The sequence below is a fragment of the Fistularia commersonii genome, chromosome 7 (assembly GCF_037954325.1).
Source record: "Fistularia commersonii isolate RoL2024-O1a breed Wild chromosome 7, RoL_Fcom_v1.0, whole genome shotgun sequence".
Lineage (NCBI taxonomy): Eukaryota > Metazoa > Chordata > Actinopteri > Syngnathiformes > Fistulariidae > Fistularia > Fistularia commersonii.
Genome location: NC_141290.1, coordinates 3328106 through 3343469, shown reverse-complemented (window position 1 = coordinate 3343469; position 15364 = coordinate 3328106). Strand labels below are relative to the sequence as shown.

The 15364-nt window shown below is 48.4% G+C and overlaps 1 protein-coding gene across 13 annotated transcripts in view; it reads right to left on the bottom strand.

Moving 5' to 3' along the window:
- LOC147232374 (pleckstrin homology domain-containing family A member 7-like) overlaps positions 1-15364 on the bottom strand; it is a 184986-nt gene that overhangs the window by 12773 nt on the left and 156849 nt on the right. For 9 of the 13 annotated variants that reach the window (XM_086149182.1, XM_086149184.1, XM_086149183.1 and 6 more), the window contains 10 exons: positions 15239-15322; positions 11607-11660; positions 9095-9160; positions 2320-2400; positions 2086-2235; positions 1394-1495; positions 1007-1118; positions 672-802; positions 360-554; positions 172-268 (listed from right to left, as the gene is read on the bottom strand). In XM_086149182.1, the coding sequence (XP_086005308.1) occupies positions 172-268; positions 360-554; positions 672-802; positions 1007-1118; positions 1394-1495; positions 2086-2235; positions 2320-2400; positions 9095-9160; positions 11607-11660; positions 15239-15322 (1072 nt within the window). The remainder of the gene's footprint in view (positions 1-171; positions 269-359; positions 555-671; positions 803-1006; positions 1119-1393; positions 1496-2085; positions 2236-2319; positions 2401-9094; positions 9161-11606; positions 11661-15238; positions 15323-15364) is intronic. The other 4 variants (XM_086149187.1, XM_086149188.1, XM_086149194.1 and 1 more) reach the window with 2 other exon arrangements.

Below are 15364 nucleotides of genomic sequence, written 5' to 3'. Positions count from 1 at the left end.
CGTCTTTCAGTTCTGTACAACGACTGCGTTTGATAAGATCATACTTCTTGGACCCAGAATTTTTATTTCATCGCAAACTGCGTAAAAACCAGCTGGAGAATTCGGATGAATCACCAGCCCGAATCACAACGAGCTTCTCTTTCTGTTCGGCGCTCGGCTCGGCTGAGATACCTTTGCTTTGGAACAAGTGGTAGTCGACATCAGACCCTGCGTTGTGGTGACTTATCCCCGGCAGCTCCGGTTCGCTCAGGTACGATCTCAGGTCAGCCTGGAACCCCCAAAAAGAAGGCGTCACGGGGAGCTGGTCGACGGCGTGAAGTCCTCAAAGCGCTCGCCGTGTCAAATCTTGGTCCTCGTACCTTACAGTCTCCGTTGATGACGTACTGCCCGCTCTCCCTGTCCCTTTTCCTCTCGTCCGACTGCCGCTTCAGCCCACGCACCGAGGTGTGGCGGATGACCGAGGCCTCCCTGGGGAGGGGCGGCACCACCGGAGGGGTCTCCTCGTAGTCGTAGAGGCGAGGTAGCGGCGGGCGGGGCGGCGCGCTGTCCTCGGCCTGAAAGGGAAACCAGCCGTGTGGCCGCGGGTGGAGCTTCATACCCGGAAGGTATGACTCTCGCAGACTGGATGGGAGGATCAGGTGGGTGTCGGGAGGTGACGAGGCGACACTTACCCACTTTGGCGTGGTGCTGTGAGGCAGCGTATGAGACAGGAGGCTTGGAATGGAGCTACGAGGCGGGGGCAGGACCTCAGCGCTATGAGTAGGCACTGCGGGGTCCGACACCGAAGGCACTAGTTTCCTCTCTGGCGTCAAAACACGAAGATGACATTTGCAACCTTCCTGCCATCAATCCTACTTCTATTGGTCTTCACGGGTTCATGTTTGTTCAGTGCTACGTGGGTAGCACTTTAAAATACCCACAAATACTTCCAGTTGTGGGTGACTACTGTACTAATACTGTGTGATAAGACATACATGTACTGATGCAGCTTCCCCCCTCCCCGCACCTGGGTTCTGGACAGAGTCGATAGTGATCTTGTAGTTGGCTTTGCTGGCGCTCAGTCCGGCCATCACATCCTCGATCCTCCACAGCTCGCGCTTCATCTCGGCCTTCTCCTGCTGGATCGCACACACACACACACACACACACACGAGGAGTGTGTGTCAACCTTTGACTCCATCCAACGTGAAAATGTCATTTGGACGTTTGGCAGACATTGGGACTTTTGGCTAGTTAGCAAAGCTTGCCCAGTTAGGATAGCATCAGTACTCTAGGGGTACAAAACACTGCTTTCAAGTCACGTCTACAAGTCGGCCGGAGGAGGAAAGTGCTGATCTTCATCTGAGGCCGGAGGAGCTTCGTGTTCCCTGACAAATTCGGAGGCAGGCCTGACCTGCGGGGTGGAGCTGTTGTTCATGTGTGCTTGTAGAGCGCCCCTCAGCTGCTCCACCGACCTCTCCAGCCAGCTGTACTCCTCCCAGGCGTGGGCCATCTCCTGCAACACACCGCCGTTAAATGGAGCAAGACACGGGCGTATCTATCTTGAAGATTTGAATTTTCCATTCGGCGCTCTAGCGCTTAACTTAACGGCTACACACTCAATGCTACAATGTGTTGCTAAATATGACTTGCATGTGCTACCTCACGCCTAAACTTCATTTATTTGACCGGAGTGTGGACGATCCCTATGCGGTCCTATCCGACGTTCCCGCCATCTGCTAACCCAGTCCCCATAATTGTGGACTCTTCACGGAAGACTCCACAACACGCACGCATCGCTCGTGTTTTTCCATGATTTTCTCTGTGCTAGCTAGTGTCACACTGTCTGTAAACACCACCTCCCAGCCAGCGGCAGTAAAGTCGGTGTCAAACGCTCCTAACTCAGATCTCTGCTTGTATCACAAAGCACTCTTTGGAAGTATCTTGGAAAACTCCCAAGTTGATGCACTCTTAAGTCAACCTTCCTTCTTATTTACCTTCTAAAGTTTGAATTAGCTTCCTGCTGTTATTGCGCAGAAGCGGAGTTCGCCCTGGTCCATCCCAAGGCCCAAATATGAAGACGCGCAACCGTTCCCAAAGACTCACCGTGGAGAGTCGGGATATCTGAGCCCTGATGGTGACCAGGTCCTCCTGCAGCAGCCTCTGCTGGTAGGCGATCTTGTGGGCGTGGGCCGGCTGCTCCTGGTACTGCTCCATCTGCTGGTGGGACACGTCCAGCACGCTCTCCAACTTGTCCTGAAGGGGGACGCCAAGGGGGGTTTCGACAGCGGGCCGTCAGCTCGGAGGGGAGTCGGGGCGGTCGGTAAGGGGTTCGGTTACCTTGTCCTCCTTCAGAGAGCTGATCCTCACTTCCAGGTCCTTCAGAATCTTGTCCTGCTCGCACAATCGACTCAGCTTCACCTGAGGGTGGAGACGAAGAGCTGAGCTTCCAAACCATACGAGACGTGAAGTGAATCGCTAATTATCTTTGTTGCTCTTCCTGTTTCCTTGATCAATTGGTGATCGATCGGCAGCGAGGACACACTGAGTAGGTAGCCATGCTTTTTTGTCGACAGCACTTTAATATCATTATCTGGACGTCATCTTGACTTTTGTTATCTGTTCTTTGCGATGGATCCACCAAATCTCTACCTGGTAGCGTCGCGTTCTGTTTACATCTCGGCCTTTCGGTGACTTAAAACTTCCACCGGAAGTTTTTTTTTTTTTTTTTTTAGTTTTATTTTATTTTTCGCTTGCTATTGAGGAAATAAGTGACCTATAAAGAATATTGTATAATGTGTATCTTGTTATGAGGTTTTGTAAGAATGTGTATGACTCTGTTAAGGAACCTGTTCTAATAAATGTTCAAAAAAAAAAAAAAAAAAAAAAACTTCCACCGGTCGCTACAGATATTTAAAAAAAAAAAAAAAAGATTTCCATTCACTGAGCTTTTTTTATTCACGTTTTCTGTTACCCGGAGCTTCTCCTCAGCACCGGGACGACCGAAACTCCCAGGAGATCCGTGCAGTTGCCTTGAGGTGATTTCGTTTAAAATGTCAGGTATTTTATTCATGTTTTATCAAATGTGCTGTTGGTGGATTCAAGGGTGATGTTCACTGATCTCTTGGAACTCTGTGTTATTTGTACATTTATGCATGAATGTATGTACAACTATATATACATATGTATGTATACACTTATGTGTATATACGTAATTATGTATTTGTGTGTATATATACAAGTATATATATATGTATGCATGCATACACACTGCATGTATGTATGTACATACATATATGTATATATATATATATGCAAGTATATATATGTATGTTTACAGTATGCGTGTATGTATGTACAGGTATATATAAATGTATATGTGCACTGTATATATATATATATGTGCACGTATATATAAAGATGCATGTACTCTGTATGCATGTATGTACGAGTATATATACATATGTATGTACACATACTGCATGTTCATGTATGTGGGTACATGTATGTACATGTATGTATGTTGCACGCATGTAGATATGTACATGTATGTATGCATACTGTATGTTAACTGTATATATGCATGTACATGCATGCACATTCATAAAAATGCATGTATGTATGTGCATGCATGTTCATGTATATACAAATACGTACGTAACAACATGTATGGATGTACACGTAAGTATACATATTTACAAGTATGCATGTATGTACACATATACATGTACACTATATATGTATGCACATTTTCTTGCCAATATTTAGTTGATAATACAACTATGGTTTTATCATTATTTCAGGAAACCTGGATTTGATGAAATGTAAAAAGAAAAATAGGTTGTAAAAAGAGTAACTGTCAAACCGAAGCCTGGGATGTTCTGCCTTTTTGTACTGCCATAATTCCGGCGCTGTTATTTTAGATAAATAGCGGCTGTGCCAAGAAGACAGACCTTCTGTCCGCCCACTGTCACAAACTTCCACCGTCAGCGTCACCTGTGCTGTCTAACGCCGGGATCAATGTGACGCAAGTGAGCCATTCTGTAGGTAATTATAAAAAAAGAAACAAAAAACAGAATTTCATAGCGTCTCTTCAAACCGATGGAGCTAAAGGTTCGGAAAAAGAGAGCCTGCCAAGGGCAGACACACTCCCCTGTGCCTGTTTCTGAATGTGTGTGTGTCCAATTGTTTGTGTATCTCCTCTGCAGGTGGGCCGGATGCTTCAAGGATGACCTGAGACCAGAGGGGGAGCAGATACCGTCAATTCAAGATGAGAGCTAATGGAAATGACGGGCAAGTTGCCATGGCAATAGTAGCTTTCCTTCAACAAATCCTCGGTTTCCGTCCGCCTTGCCTCCTCCTCCTCTTCGTCTCCCCTTCTGAGACCCTGGCGGGATGATTCATTTGCTCTTTCGCTCGGTTCATCCAAAGCTCGTATCTTAGCACGATATTAGTGGAGGTTTAATTACGATTTACCAGGTGAAGAAGTAACACTTACAGTTGACTGTCCTTAGGCTGCCATTTCTGTTCTGTCAGAACACACTAACCTTGGATCTGGGTAACATCAGCTCAGAGTAACGTCGAGTAAGAGTAGACAGAGTTCAGAGTACCGTCATCTCAGAGTACCGTCATCTCAAGAGTACTGTCATCTCAGAGTACCATCATCTCAAAGTACCGTCATCTCAAAGTACCGTCATCTCAGAGTACTGTCGTCTCAAAGTACCGTCATCTCAGAGTACTGTCGTCTCAAAGTACCGTCATCTCAAAGTACCGTCATCTCAGAGTACCATCATCTCAAAGTATCGTCATCTCAAAGTACCGTCATCTCAGAGTACTGTCGTCTCAAAGTACCGTCATCTCAAAGTACCGTCATCTCAGAGTACTGTCATCTCAGAGTACCATCATCTCAAAGTACCGTCATCTCAAAGTACCATCATCTCAGAGTACTGTCGTCTCAAAGTACCGTCATCTCAGAGTACTGTCGTCTCAAAGTACCGTCATCTCAAAGTACCGTCATCTCAGAGTACTGTCATCTCAGAGTACCATCATCTCAAAGTACCGTCATCTCAAAGTACCGTCATCTCAAAGTACCGTCATCTCAAAGTACCGTCATCTCAGAGTACTGTCATCTCAGAGTACCGTCATCTCAAAGTACCGTCATCTCAGAGTACCGTCATCTCAAAGTACCGTCATCTCAAAGTACCGTCATCTCAGAGTACTGTCGTCTCAAAGTACCGTCATCTCAAGAGTACTGTCATCTCAGAGTACCATCATCTCAAAGTACCGTCATCTCAAAGTACCGTCATCTCAGAGTACTGTTGTCTCAAAGTACCGTCATCTCAGAGTACTGTCGTCTCAAAGTACCGTCATCTCAAAGTACTGTCATCTCAGAGTACCGTCATCTCAGAGTACCCTCATCTAAAAGTACCATCATCTCAGAGTACTGTTGTCTCAGAGTACCCTCATCTAAAAGTACCCTCATCTCAGAGTACTGTTGTCTCAAAGTACTGTCATCTCAGAGTACCGTCGTCTCAAAGTACCGTCATCTCAAAGTACCGTCATCTCAGAGTACTGTCATCTCAGAGTACCATCATCTCAAAGTACCGTCATCTCAAAGTACCGTCATCTCAGAGTACTGTCGTCTCAAAGTACCGTCATCTCAGAGTACTGTCGTCTCAAAGTACCGTCATCTCAAAGTACTGTCATCTCAGAGTACCGTCGTCTCAAAGTACCGTCATCTCAAAGTACCGTCATCTCAGAGTACTGTCGTCTCAAAGTACCGTCATCTCAAAGTACTGTCATCTCAGAGTACCGTCGTCTCAAAGTACCGTCATCTCAAAGTACCGTCATCTCAAAGTACCGTCATCTCAGAGTACTGTCGTCTCAAAGTACCGTCATCTCAAAGTACCGTCATCTCAGAGTACCGTCATCTCAGAGTACCGTCATCTCAAGAGTACTGTCATCTCAGAGTACCATCATCTCAAAGTACCGTCATCTCAAAGTACCCTCATCTCAGAGTACTGTATTTTCCGCACTATAAGGTGCACCTGAAAGCCTTTTCTCAAAAACCGACAGTGCGCCTTATAATCAGATGCGCCTTATATATGGATCAATATTGGTTAATTATGGTTCCTGTAGTCAGGGGGTGTCACCAAAGTAGCAGCGGTAAAAACGGTAAGGGGGAATTCCAGTCCCACACCACTTGTGTGTAAAGATCCCAAAATGGTCCCTTTCAAGACACGCTTACGATGCAGAGTTCAAACTCAAGGCGATCAGTCACGCAGTAGAACACGGGAATAGAGCAGCAGCAAGAGAATTCAACATTATTGAATCAACGGTACGGAAGTGGAGGAAGCGAGAAGATGACCTGCGCCATGTAAAGAAGACTAAACAGAGTCTCAGAGGAAACAAAGCGACACGGCCACCGTTGGAGGACAAACTCGAACAGTGGATTGAACAGAGAGCAGCAAGTAGAAGCGTCTCTACAGTCACTATTCCAATGAATGCAACAGCGCGAGCTAGCGACATGATCAATGAATTTAGAGGCGGTCCTTCTCGGTGCTTTTGTTTTATGAAAAGCTTTGAACTGTGACAAATGGAGTTGGAAAAACATTATTTTCAAAGAAGGCGGCCTGATTCCCGGTAAGAGCTACCGGCACATACGGTACCGTATCTGAATGGGAGTGAACAGGGTTGTCCGAACATTGGTTTGTATTCTATTAATGAAGTTTGACTGACTGACTTATCTGATTGTCTTGCTGACAGCCTCTTCTAGTGGATGTATAACGCAACCACAGCCACTACAGTAGTTTCTATTCTATGCGCCTTATAATGCAGTGCGCCTTATATATGAACACGGTTTTAAAATGGGACATTCATTGAAAGTGCGCCTTATAATCCAATGCGCCTTATAGTGCAGAAAATATGGTACCGTCATCTCAAAATACCGTCATCTCAGAGTAACCTCATCTAAAATTGACCTTGGCTCAGGGAACATTAGCTCAACGTAGCCTCAGCTCAGAGTAGCCTAATGTAAGAGTAGACTGAGCTCAGAGTAATATCAGCTCAAAGTACCGTCATCTCAGAATAACATTAGCTCAGAGTAACCTTAGCCATGAGTAAGGTATCCGTGCCTTTCTGCTCCTTCATTTTTCTTCTGATTCTCCCTCGGACTCTCCCACCTGCTGCGTGACAAACACATTCAAGACCCAAATGCTAATATGCTAATGCTAGTGTTATCACCTGTCCAAACTCCGCTGAGCAAATGTAGCCGCGGTGAATGATGAATTAAATCTGCACACTCACTCATCTCCGGGACTTAAAGTTAAGTAATTATAAGTATGATTAGGACGACGACATTAAAATTAAAATGACTCCCGAGCCTCCATAACAGTCGGGGCTTCCGCTTACTTGAGCTGAACAATGTTTTGATTTGGTGCTGTATCGATAAAGTTATCGATCACCATTCCGTGTACCATTCGCACGCTCAACCAATCACACATTTGAGCGACGTAAAAGTCCATTTGGGAATTAAGATAAAAAAAATGATGATTCACCGATATCGGCGCGCGCCGCAGGCCGACACCGACAATAAAACCGGCTCATCGGCACCACCGGGGTTCACTTTATCCCCCCAGATTACGACGAGGCCGATCTATTTCCTGCCCGTCGCCATGGTGAGCACGGATTCAGCGGATCGCCGCCCCGGGTCCAGAGCAAATGTTGAGATATTAAGATGTTGAGTCCCTTCACATCCGAGGCCCGCTAAGGGGTCAAAGCCGGCGGCGGGGCTGAAATCACAACTCGCGACCCGTAATCTCGGCGCGCGACCTTGAACGCGACGCTTGGATTGAAATGAATTAACCTGTGATTAAACCGGGCGGACCCTGAGGGCGCGGGTGGCGAGCCTTGGCGCCTCTGAGATCCCGCCAGGATGAATTATTAATCCCGCCGTTGTCTCGATCAAATATTCATCACGCTCGCTGAACCCTTAGTTAGGCTTTGGCGTCGGCGCCGTTGGACGCCGTTCGCCGCCGCCATAACCTCCCGGAGAGGGTAAACCCGGACATGAATGAGGGCCTTGATGACATCGGACGAGACAAAATGGGATTAAATAAAACAGATAAATCGGGATGATGTGAGATGAGATTAAATTAGACGAGACGAGGTACGACAAGATAGGATGAGACGAGAAGATAAGATAAGATGAGATGGGATTAAATGACAGAGATGACGAGACAACACGGGATTTTTTTTTTTTTTTTTTTTTTTTTTTGGCAAGATGGCGGGCGGGAGGACGCTGGTGCGTTTGGCTACCGCTTCCCGCTCTCCAACCAATCAACCAAACTAAAGACAAAAGCTCACCTGGACAATCTCCAGCAAGCTACCAAACTAGCTTGCCGACCTGAGCAGGCTGGCTGGCTAGCTAGCCGGCTAGCCTCTCGAAACTCTGGATCCCGACGGTGACCTGAGCTGGCTGGCTAGCTAGCTAGCCGGCTAGCCTCTCGAAACTCCGGATCCTGATGGCGCCTAGCAAGACGGCATTTCGATCGGCCGAAATCTTCTTGCTCCTCCTGCTCCACCATCTCTCGCTCCACCAAAAATCCATCTCCGACATCCAGCTCCAACACTTGCCTCCTCACAGCAGCAGGACACTCAGCTGCACACCGGCGAAGCTCCTCCAGCTTGTCCCTGGACTGGCGCTCATCGCCACACTCTGCCATTTGGACTTCTTCCCAATAATTCTGTGTATGTTCTGTTCCTTCTGTTTTTTTTACATGTGAAGCGTCTTTGAGTGTCATGAAAAGCGCTATAAAAATCCCATGTATTATTATTATTATTATTATTATTATTAAACGCGATAAATTGGGATGATATGAGATGAGATTAGATAGGATAAGGTGAAATAAGACAAGATCAGACGAGATCAGGTGAGATAAAGTGTGAAAGTGACCCTTTTCGCCAGAAAACGTGAGATCGATCGCTCGAAACCGGGTCATGTGACCTGAAAGCCTTTCCCCCGGCCAATGGCCTCGCTCGAAAAAAAAAAAAAAAAAAAAACCCATGAGGCCGAGATTCCAAAAAAAAAAAAAAAAAATCTCAAGCTTTTACTCACATCCACATCACTTTCTGCGACCTTCACGGGTTTCCCTGATTCCTTCAGCGTTTGACTTCCTGCCACCTGGAAATGGTGAAATAAAGACTTTCAGCCGCCGCGGGAACGCGCCGAGGATTTCAAACATGAAGAAAATTAAAGAAAAAAGAGGCTGCCGCCGAGGTGACGCAGATACACGGCACAGAGGAAGGGGCTGCAGACTACCACGGAGCTTGTGACACAAAAAAATAAAATAAAATAAACAAAGGCTGTTGTCATGACGACCACAATGGCTATGGACGCTTTGAAGCCCTGCACAGATGGACGTGTCATGAAACGTCTCGCGGGCTAAGCTCGCTCCATTGGAGAGAAAGAAAAGAATTAAAAAAAATAGGGAACGAGGGGAAAAAAAAAAAACAAAACGAAAACACGTTTGTTGTTTTGGAAACAAAACGCCTGAGCGGTCTGGGGTGAGAAGCTCAGGTCGGGCCGGAAAGCGGTAACGGGCAGAGCTCTACCGTGGTTGGACCGGAGCCACGACACTCCAGGGGAAGGACGGTACGACAAGGGCACGTTTGCACCTCGGGGTGTAACAATGCATTGCGCGATGCTAGCTGTTAGCCCAGAGCACTAGGGGGTGCCGTAGCTTCGCTAGCTACCCGTTTTTTTTTTTTTTTTTTCAGTCTTCCGAAAAGCCGGTTTCCTCTGGTGTTCGAGGAAATGCGGTCGATCTCGAGGCCGGCGTTGGATGTGGAATTACAACAGATGGAAGGCGGCGCGGCGGTTAGCGCTTTGGGCTCACAGCGAGAAGGTTCCCGGTTAGGTTCGCACAGGGTGGGGTCTCCACGTTCTCCGCGAGTCTGAGAAGATTCCTTCCAGGTTCTCCAGGTTCCCCCCCAGCAGTCCCAAAACATGCAGGAGGTTCATTGGAGACCCTAAATTGTCCAAATCCGTGAACGACAGAGGGAACGCTTGTGACCCGATGTGACGTGTGAACGAGAGGACCAACGACTGCACGTCGTTATATGTGGCCCCGTGATTGGTCCAGAGTGAACCCCCCTCTCGCCCAATCATATCCATGGAGAGATGGGATGGTTGTCACTATATGATGTGTGAATGAATGAGCGAATGGTTGTGTGTCTCCGTAAAGTGTGAACGAAGGAGTGAATCTTTTATTGTGTCCATGTGACATGTGAATGAAAGAGTGACTGGCGGTACTTTCCTGAGATGTGTGGATCAAAAAAATGACTGTTTTTGTCTCTATATGACATGAGTGAGTGAATGGATGAATTCCTTTATATGACGTGTGAATGGGTGCTTGTATGTGTCTTATAATAATGTGCAGTGAATGGTTGCCACTAGATGATGCATGAATGAGTGATAGTTGTATTATTTCCCTATTTTGTTTCTATATGAGGCGTGAATGATTGTTTGTCGCCTTGTGATCAGGTGAACCCCCTTAGACTACGGTACCCCGACAAACCCTGACTGCAAGGTGAGCGTTATAGATCATGAATGAATGACGGGATGAATGGACGAAGCAAAACCGATCGACATGCTAACGTGCGTCGGCGGCGTTCACGGGTCACGTGGAGCCGAAATGGGATATTTGTGGAACGTGCCGCTGTTGTTACACCCCTTCAAGTGCAAGAACGAAACACAGATCGCACACACACACACACACACACAGGGCTGGACCATGTTTGGAGACACTTCTGCTGGACTTTGGAGTCGTCCATCTTGGCGTAGCTTAGCTGCGCGTGATTCGATGCGCAAACAGAGCTAGCGTCGGTCGTAACGCCGCCCAACCCTGGTTCTGAGGGTACAGGAAAGGGGAGTGGGAGTGGGGGGGGGGGGGGGACACAGTAGAGCCCTGCGTTACCGTCCGGGGGAGGTGCAGCGTTTCAGAGACGATGGTAGAAGCAGCTGGCTTTACAACCACCGGGCCACAGTCACGACACATGCACTGCCGAGCCATCCCATGCCCAGGGACCTACAGCATCCTCCACATCGCCACGCAAAGGGGTCGGGGGGACGGGGGGACCGCGCCGATGCTACTGAGCGCTACATGCACAGGCACGTACACACACCGCATTCAAGATGTCTGCACAGATTCTGAATACAGGCACACACACACACACACACACACACACACACACACACACACGTAGAGCTTACGTTCATTAGAGGCCTGAGAGGCCCGGCAGTGCAGTGCAGTAGTAAACTGTGAACTGCGAGGATCAGGGGCTCTAGAGCTCTGATCTGGGAGTCAAAAAGTGGAAAAAAAAAAAGAAAAAAAAAAAAAAAAAAAAGACACAGAACCGCGGTCACAAGTGGCCGCTTTTAATGGATGTCGGGGAAAAAACCCCGCCACGCAGTTACGGGTTAGCTAGCTACCGTCCTGTGCTCCCCCCCCCCCCCCCCGGGAGGATCGATCGCAGCTGAGACATGCTAACTTGGTTTAACGCGGGTGAGTACAGGGTTAATTCAAGATGGGACGACGAGGAGCCCTCCCCTCCCCCGACTCCCTCACCTTCAGGTCCAGGTACTCCAGGTCCTTCTTCAGCTGCATGTAGGTGTCGTCGGCCTACGGGGGGGGAAGAGACAGGCGGGCGGGCGTTACGGTTTTGCGTCCGCGATCCGAGCCAGGCTGACTCGTCAATCGGCCGATATCGGACTTTCGAAGCGGGATTTTCGATATCCGGACGATGTTGACACCAATCCGAGGCTTTTCGGCGCGCCAGCCCCCCCCCGGGACGCCTAGACGATCCGCTTAGCTTGAGCCTCGGAGCTAGCTCGCGACCCCACGATCTCCACTGGATGACATGCTTTTGTTGTTCGCTTCGAAAACCCGATATCGGGCGAGCTCTGCGGATCGAGTCACCGACAACTCAGCGATCAGGCTAAATGTAGTCGACGTCTACGCTAACATGCACCACAAGACACTCACAGGTACAGCAGAAGGAACCGAGTCTATCCGCTGGGAAACATTCGGTCACCGCAGACGGCGTCGTCAGCGCGAACCAGCGTGATCGATGACGGGTTGGAGGTGTCGGACGGACAAAAATAGCCGACGTGCCCTATGCGAGCCAAAGCATGGGATGGCTTAGTGCGGACATCGGGAGGGGGCGTTGTTAGCGGCGCAACATGCTACGGACGGCGTCACCACTGGAAAGCACGGTATGGAAACGGACCAGCCACGGACAGCAGACGTGACAGAGGCGGATGGATTGCTTCGTTTCTTTTTCGGGGGTATGACGGCAGCCGGAGTAGCCATGCCGGATGCCGTGCCGCTTCCACGCCGGAGCCGTCGGGTAGAGGTTGCCATTACTCCATGACGACGCTTTCGCTGTTAACCAGGGGCCGCTAAGCTAACTTGATGCCGGGAACAAGATAGTGTCCAACGAGAAAGGAAGGGATTACCCTTAAGCTACAAGTTGCTCCTCAGAAGAGTCTTTAAATGCCTTACGTCAAGAATTAGTGCAAGCTAGCGCTTAGTGCTAACGGTTGAGGTTTTAATACGATAAAAGCACTGGGAAGACTTTGCAACTGATTTAAAAGCAACATCCATTTGTTAAATTGCATCTGTAGCATCGGCACTTTCGAGAAAATAGATGCTTGCTTTCTTTGCTAAAGACTTTCCGTTAGATTTTGTGATGATGTGACCGGCTAACGGCAACCTCTACCGGCCCCGCGGGGCCACGACAGACGGAGGTGGGGGGCCGGCGTGCCACGAGGCCCCACCTGGGTGCTGAGGGTCGGCGAGACGCCGAAGGGACTAAGGCGGTTCACGGGGGAGCGTCCGGGGCCCGGGAGGGGGCTGCCGCTATCGTCGGTGCTAGCGAGGAGGCGTCCGTGGAGGAAGGGCTCTTTGGCGCCATTGAGCCGCTGGAGCTGCGCTAACGTGTGCTGGCGCGCGGACGCCATCTTGGCCTGGTGGCGGCGCAGCTGAATGAGCAGCAGGGTGAGCTCGTCGGGCTGCACGGAACATCAGATAGGAGCGTCATCACCGAGCGCAGGAGGAACTCGGTCCAACGTCGAGATCGGACGCTTTTCGTAAACCGGCGGATCACTAGAAATACTACCGGGCTTTCGTCAACCAATCGTCTGCCTCCGTCGAACCCTCTCCTCTCCGTCCACTTTCCCTCCATCCATAAACCACCTCCCGGTTCTCCTGCTCAATAGCGTCCTTCAACCCGGATCTCCACCAACCCTCCTCTGCTCGTGTCCAAACCATCTCCACTTGATCTCCAGAACATCTAAATCAGGGGTCGGCAACCTTTAACACCCAAAGAGCCATTTGGATCCTCGGAAAAGAAAACACCGGGAGCCGCAATTACTTTTTTGACGTCTAAAATAAAGGTACCGCTGTATATATTGCTTTTTATTACCTTTACACTTCCTAGTGTGTAGTGTGTTGCTTCTGAAATTCACAAAGTATTACGGAAAAAAATTAAATTTTATTTATGTAATGAACTCATTTTGAGCTTTGGGCTTTCAGAGCGTGTAGCGGAGCCTTGACCTGAATTTTAAAAATAAATCCGCAAAAAAAATCACAGTGTCAGGAAACAATAAAAAAAATAAATATTCGCAAAATATCTTCATAAATATTTATTTTACCCGGTTAATGGAACTTCTGCGCACAGCATCTGCAAATCGGGACTTTACCGATTTTGAGCGGCGAAAAATAATAAATACGATTTTATTTAATATTTCAAGATCACAATAATCTTACAACTTAGAACTAAAAGTTAAAAAAAGGAATTAACACAAATGAAATACACTTCAATTAAATATTTATCATTTATTTTCCCAAGCCACTCCGGAGCCTCGGGTTGCCGACCCCTGGTCTAGAAGAAACCTCCAAATCATCACCTCCGTCTTCTCCACCTTGACTTTCCTTCCGGTTAATACTATTTTATCCCACCTGAAACTTTCCTCCACCTGTTCCCACCAACTTCTTCACCTCTTCTCCACCCTCTCCATTGCTCTGGACTCTTGACCCCGAGGACTTCAAGTCCTCCACCTTCTTCAGCTGCGCCCAAAAATGAAGACCTCGAAGGAAATAACCTGTAATGCTGGACTTTGTTAGCGAAGCTTCTTGGAAGCTAGAAGTTTAGTTTCCCCCAACCTTCCCAAGACACCTTGACACGTAAGGGGTTTAAAAAAATTGGCTTCCAACCGCCGTCCTGTTTCATCCGGGAGCTGTGAAGATCCACACCGGCCCAAAAAGCCGAGGTTTGGCCGATGAAAGATCCCCTTTTGACTCCCCTCGTAATCAGAACATGGAAATCGCTTTTATTTGAAAAGCTTCATCTGTGAGATGCAACACACCGGCTTTCGCCGGGCAAGTCTTTGCACCCCGAAATGCGCCAAGTTTCCTCATGCCAGTTGAAATAAAAACAAACAGAAAACAGGAAAAAAAAAAAAAAAAAAAAATTTGGCTTCTAAAAGAGTCACCAGAGCCGCTTTTGGACGGGGAAGTTCTGAGAACTGTCCAGCTCCGCTTTGGTTCCAGGAACTCCTCCAGGGGGAACCTCGGCCAGGCCCGTTAGACCAGAAGTGCTCGGACCTCTTTGTCAGTTCATTTTGTCGCAAGAAAACATCTGACCGCGGTTGTTTTTCTTTGAAACGGTGCTCTGCAGTCCATAAGAAGTATCTGTTTATGGCCGTGACTCATGAGTTCCACCAAGCACCTACATGTAAAGAGTTCTACTAGATCAGTAAGAGGACCTTGCCTCGGAGTTGGAGCAAAAAACGGTTCAAGGAACCGGAGGTCCCAAGGCGCCAAGAAACGTCCTTGTTCCCGAAGAGCTTCTTGGAACTACCAAGAGCTCATACAGCAAGAAATGATGTTCCCTGCAAGGGGCTTCCAAAGAGCAACTGGTGTGACGTTAAGTTGACTTGTGATGTCCCTTGAACGGACTCTTCAAGCGCAAGGTTTCCCTTCATGATCCAACTAAAGCTCTCAACATACAAAGAACGTGGAGAGAGAACCCTTTCCCTTCCCAAACGTCACCTCCGTGTATCCTGAACCAGTCGCCCGCTAGTGGACACTTCCAGGCGTTGGAACTTCTGGAACGCACCATTAGCGAACGAGCGCGGTTTGCATCGGGGTTTGGTATGTAAGGTCGGCTTCTTTGGCGCCCGGGACGCAGAACCTACCGTCTTCCCGTGCAGGCTGGGCGCGCTGACGGTGTGGGTGATGTAGCCGGACGGAGGCATCGATCTCCTCTCGATGGTCGCGGCCTGATGACACACAGAAGCGCACTTTTACGTAGCGATAATTTT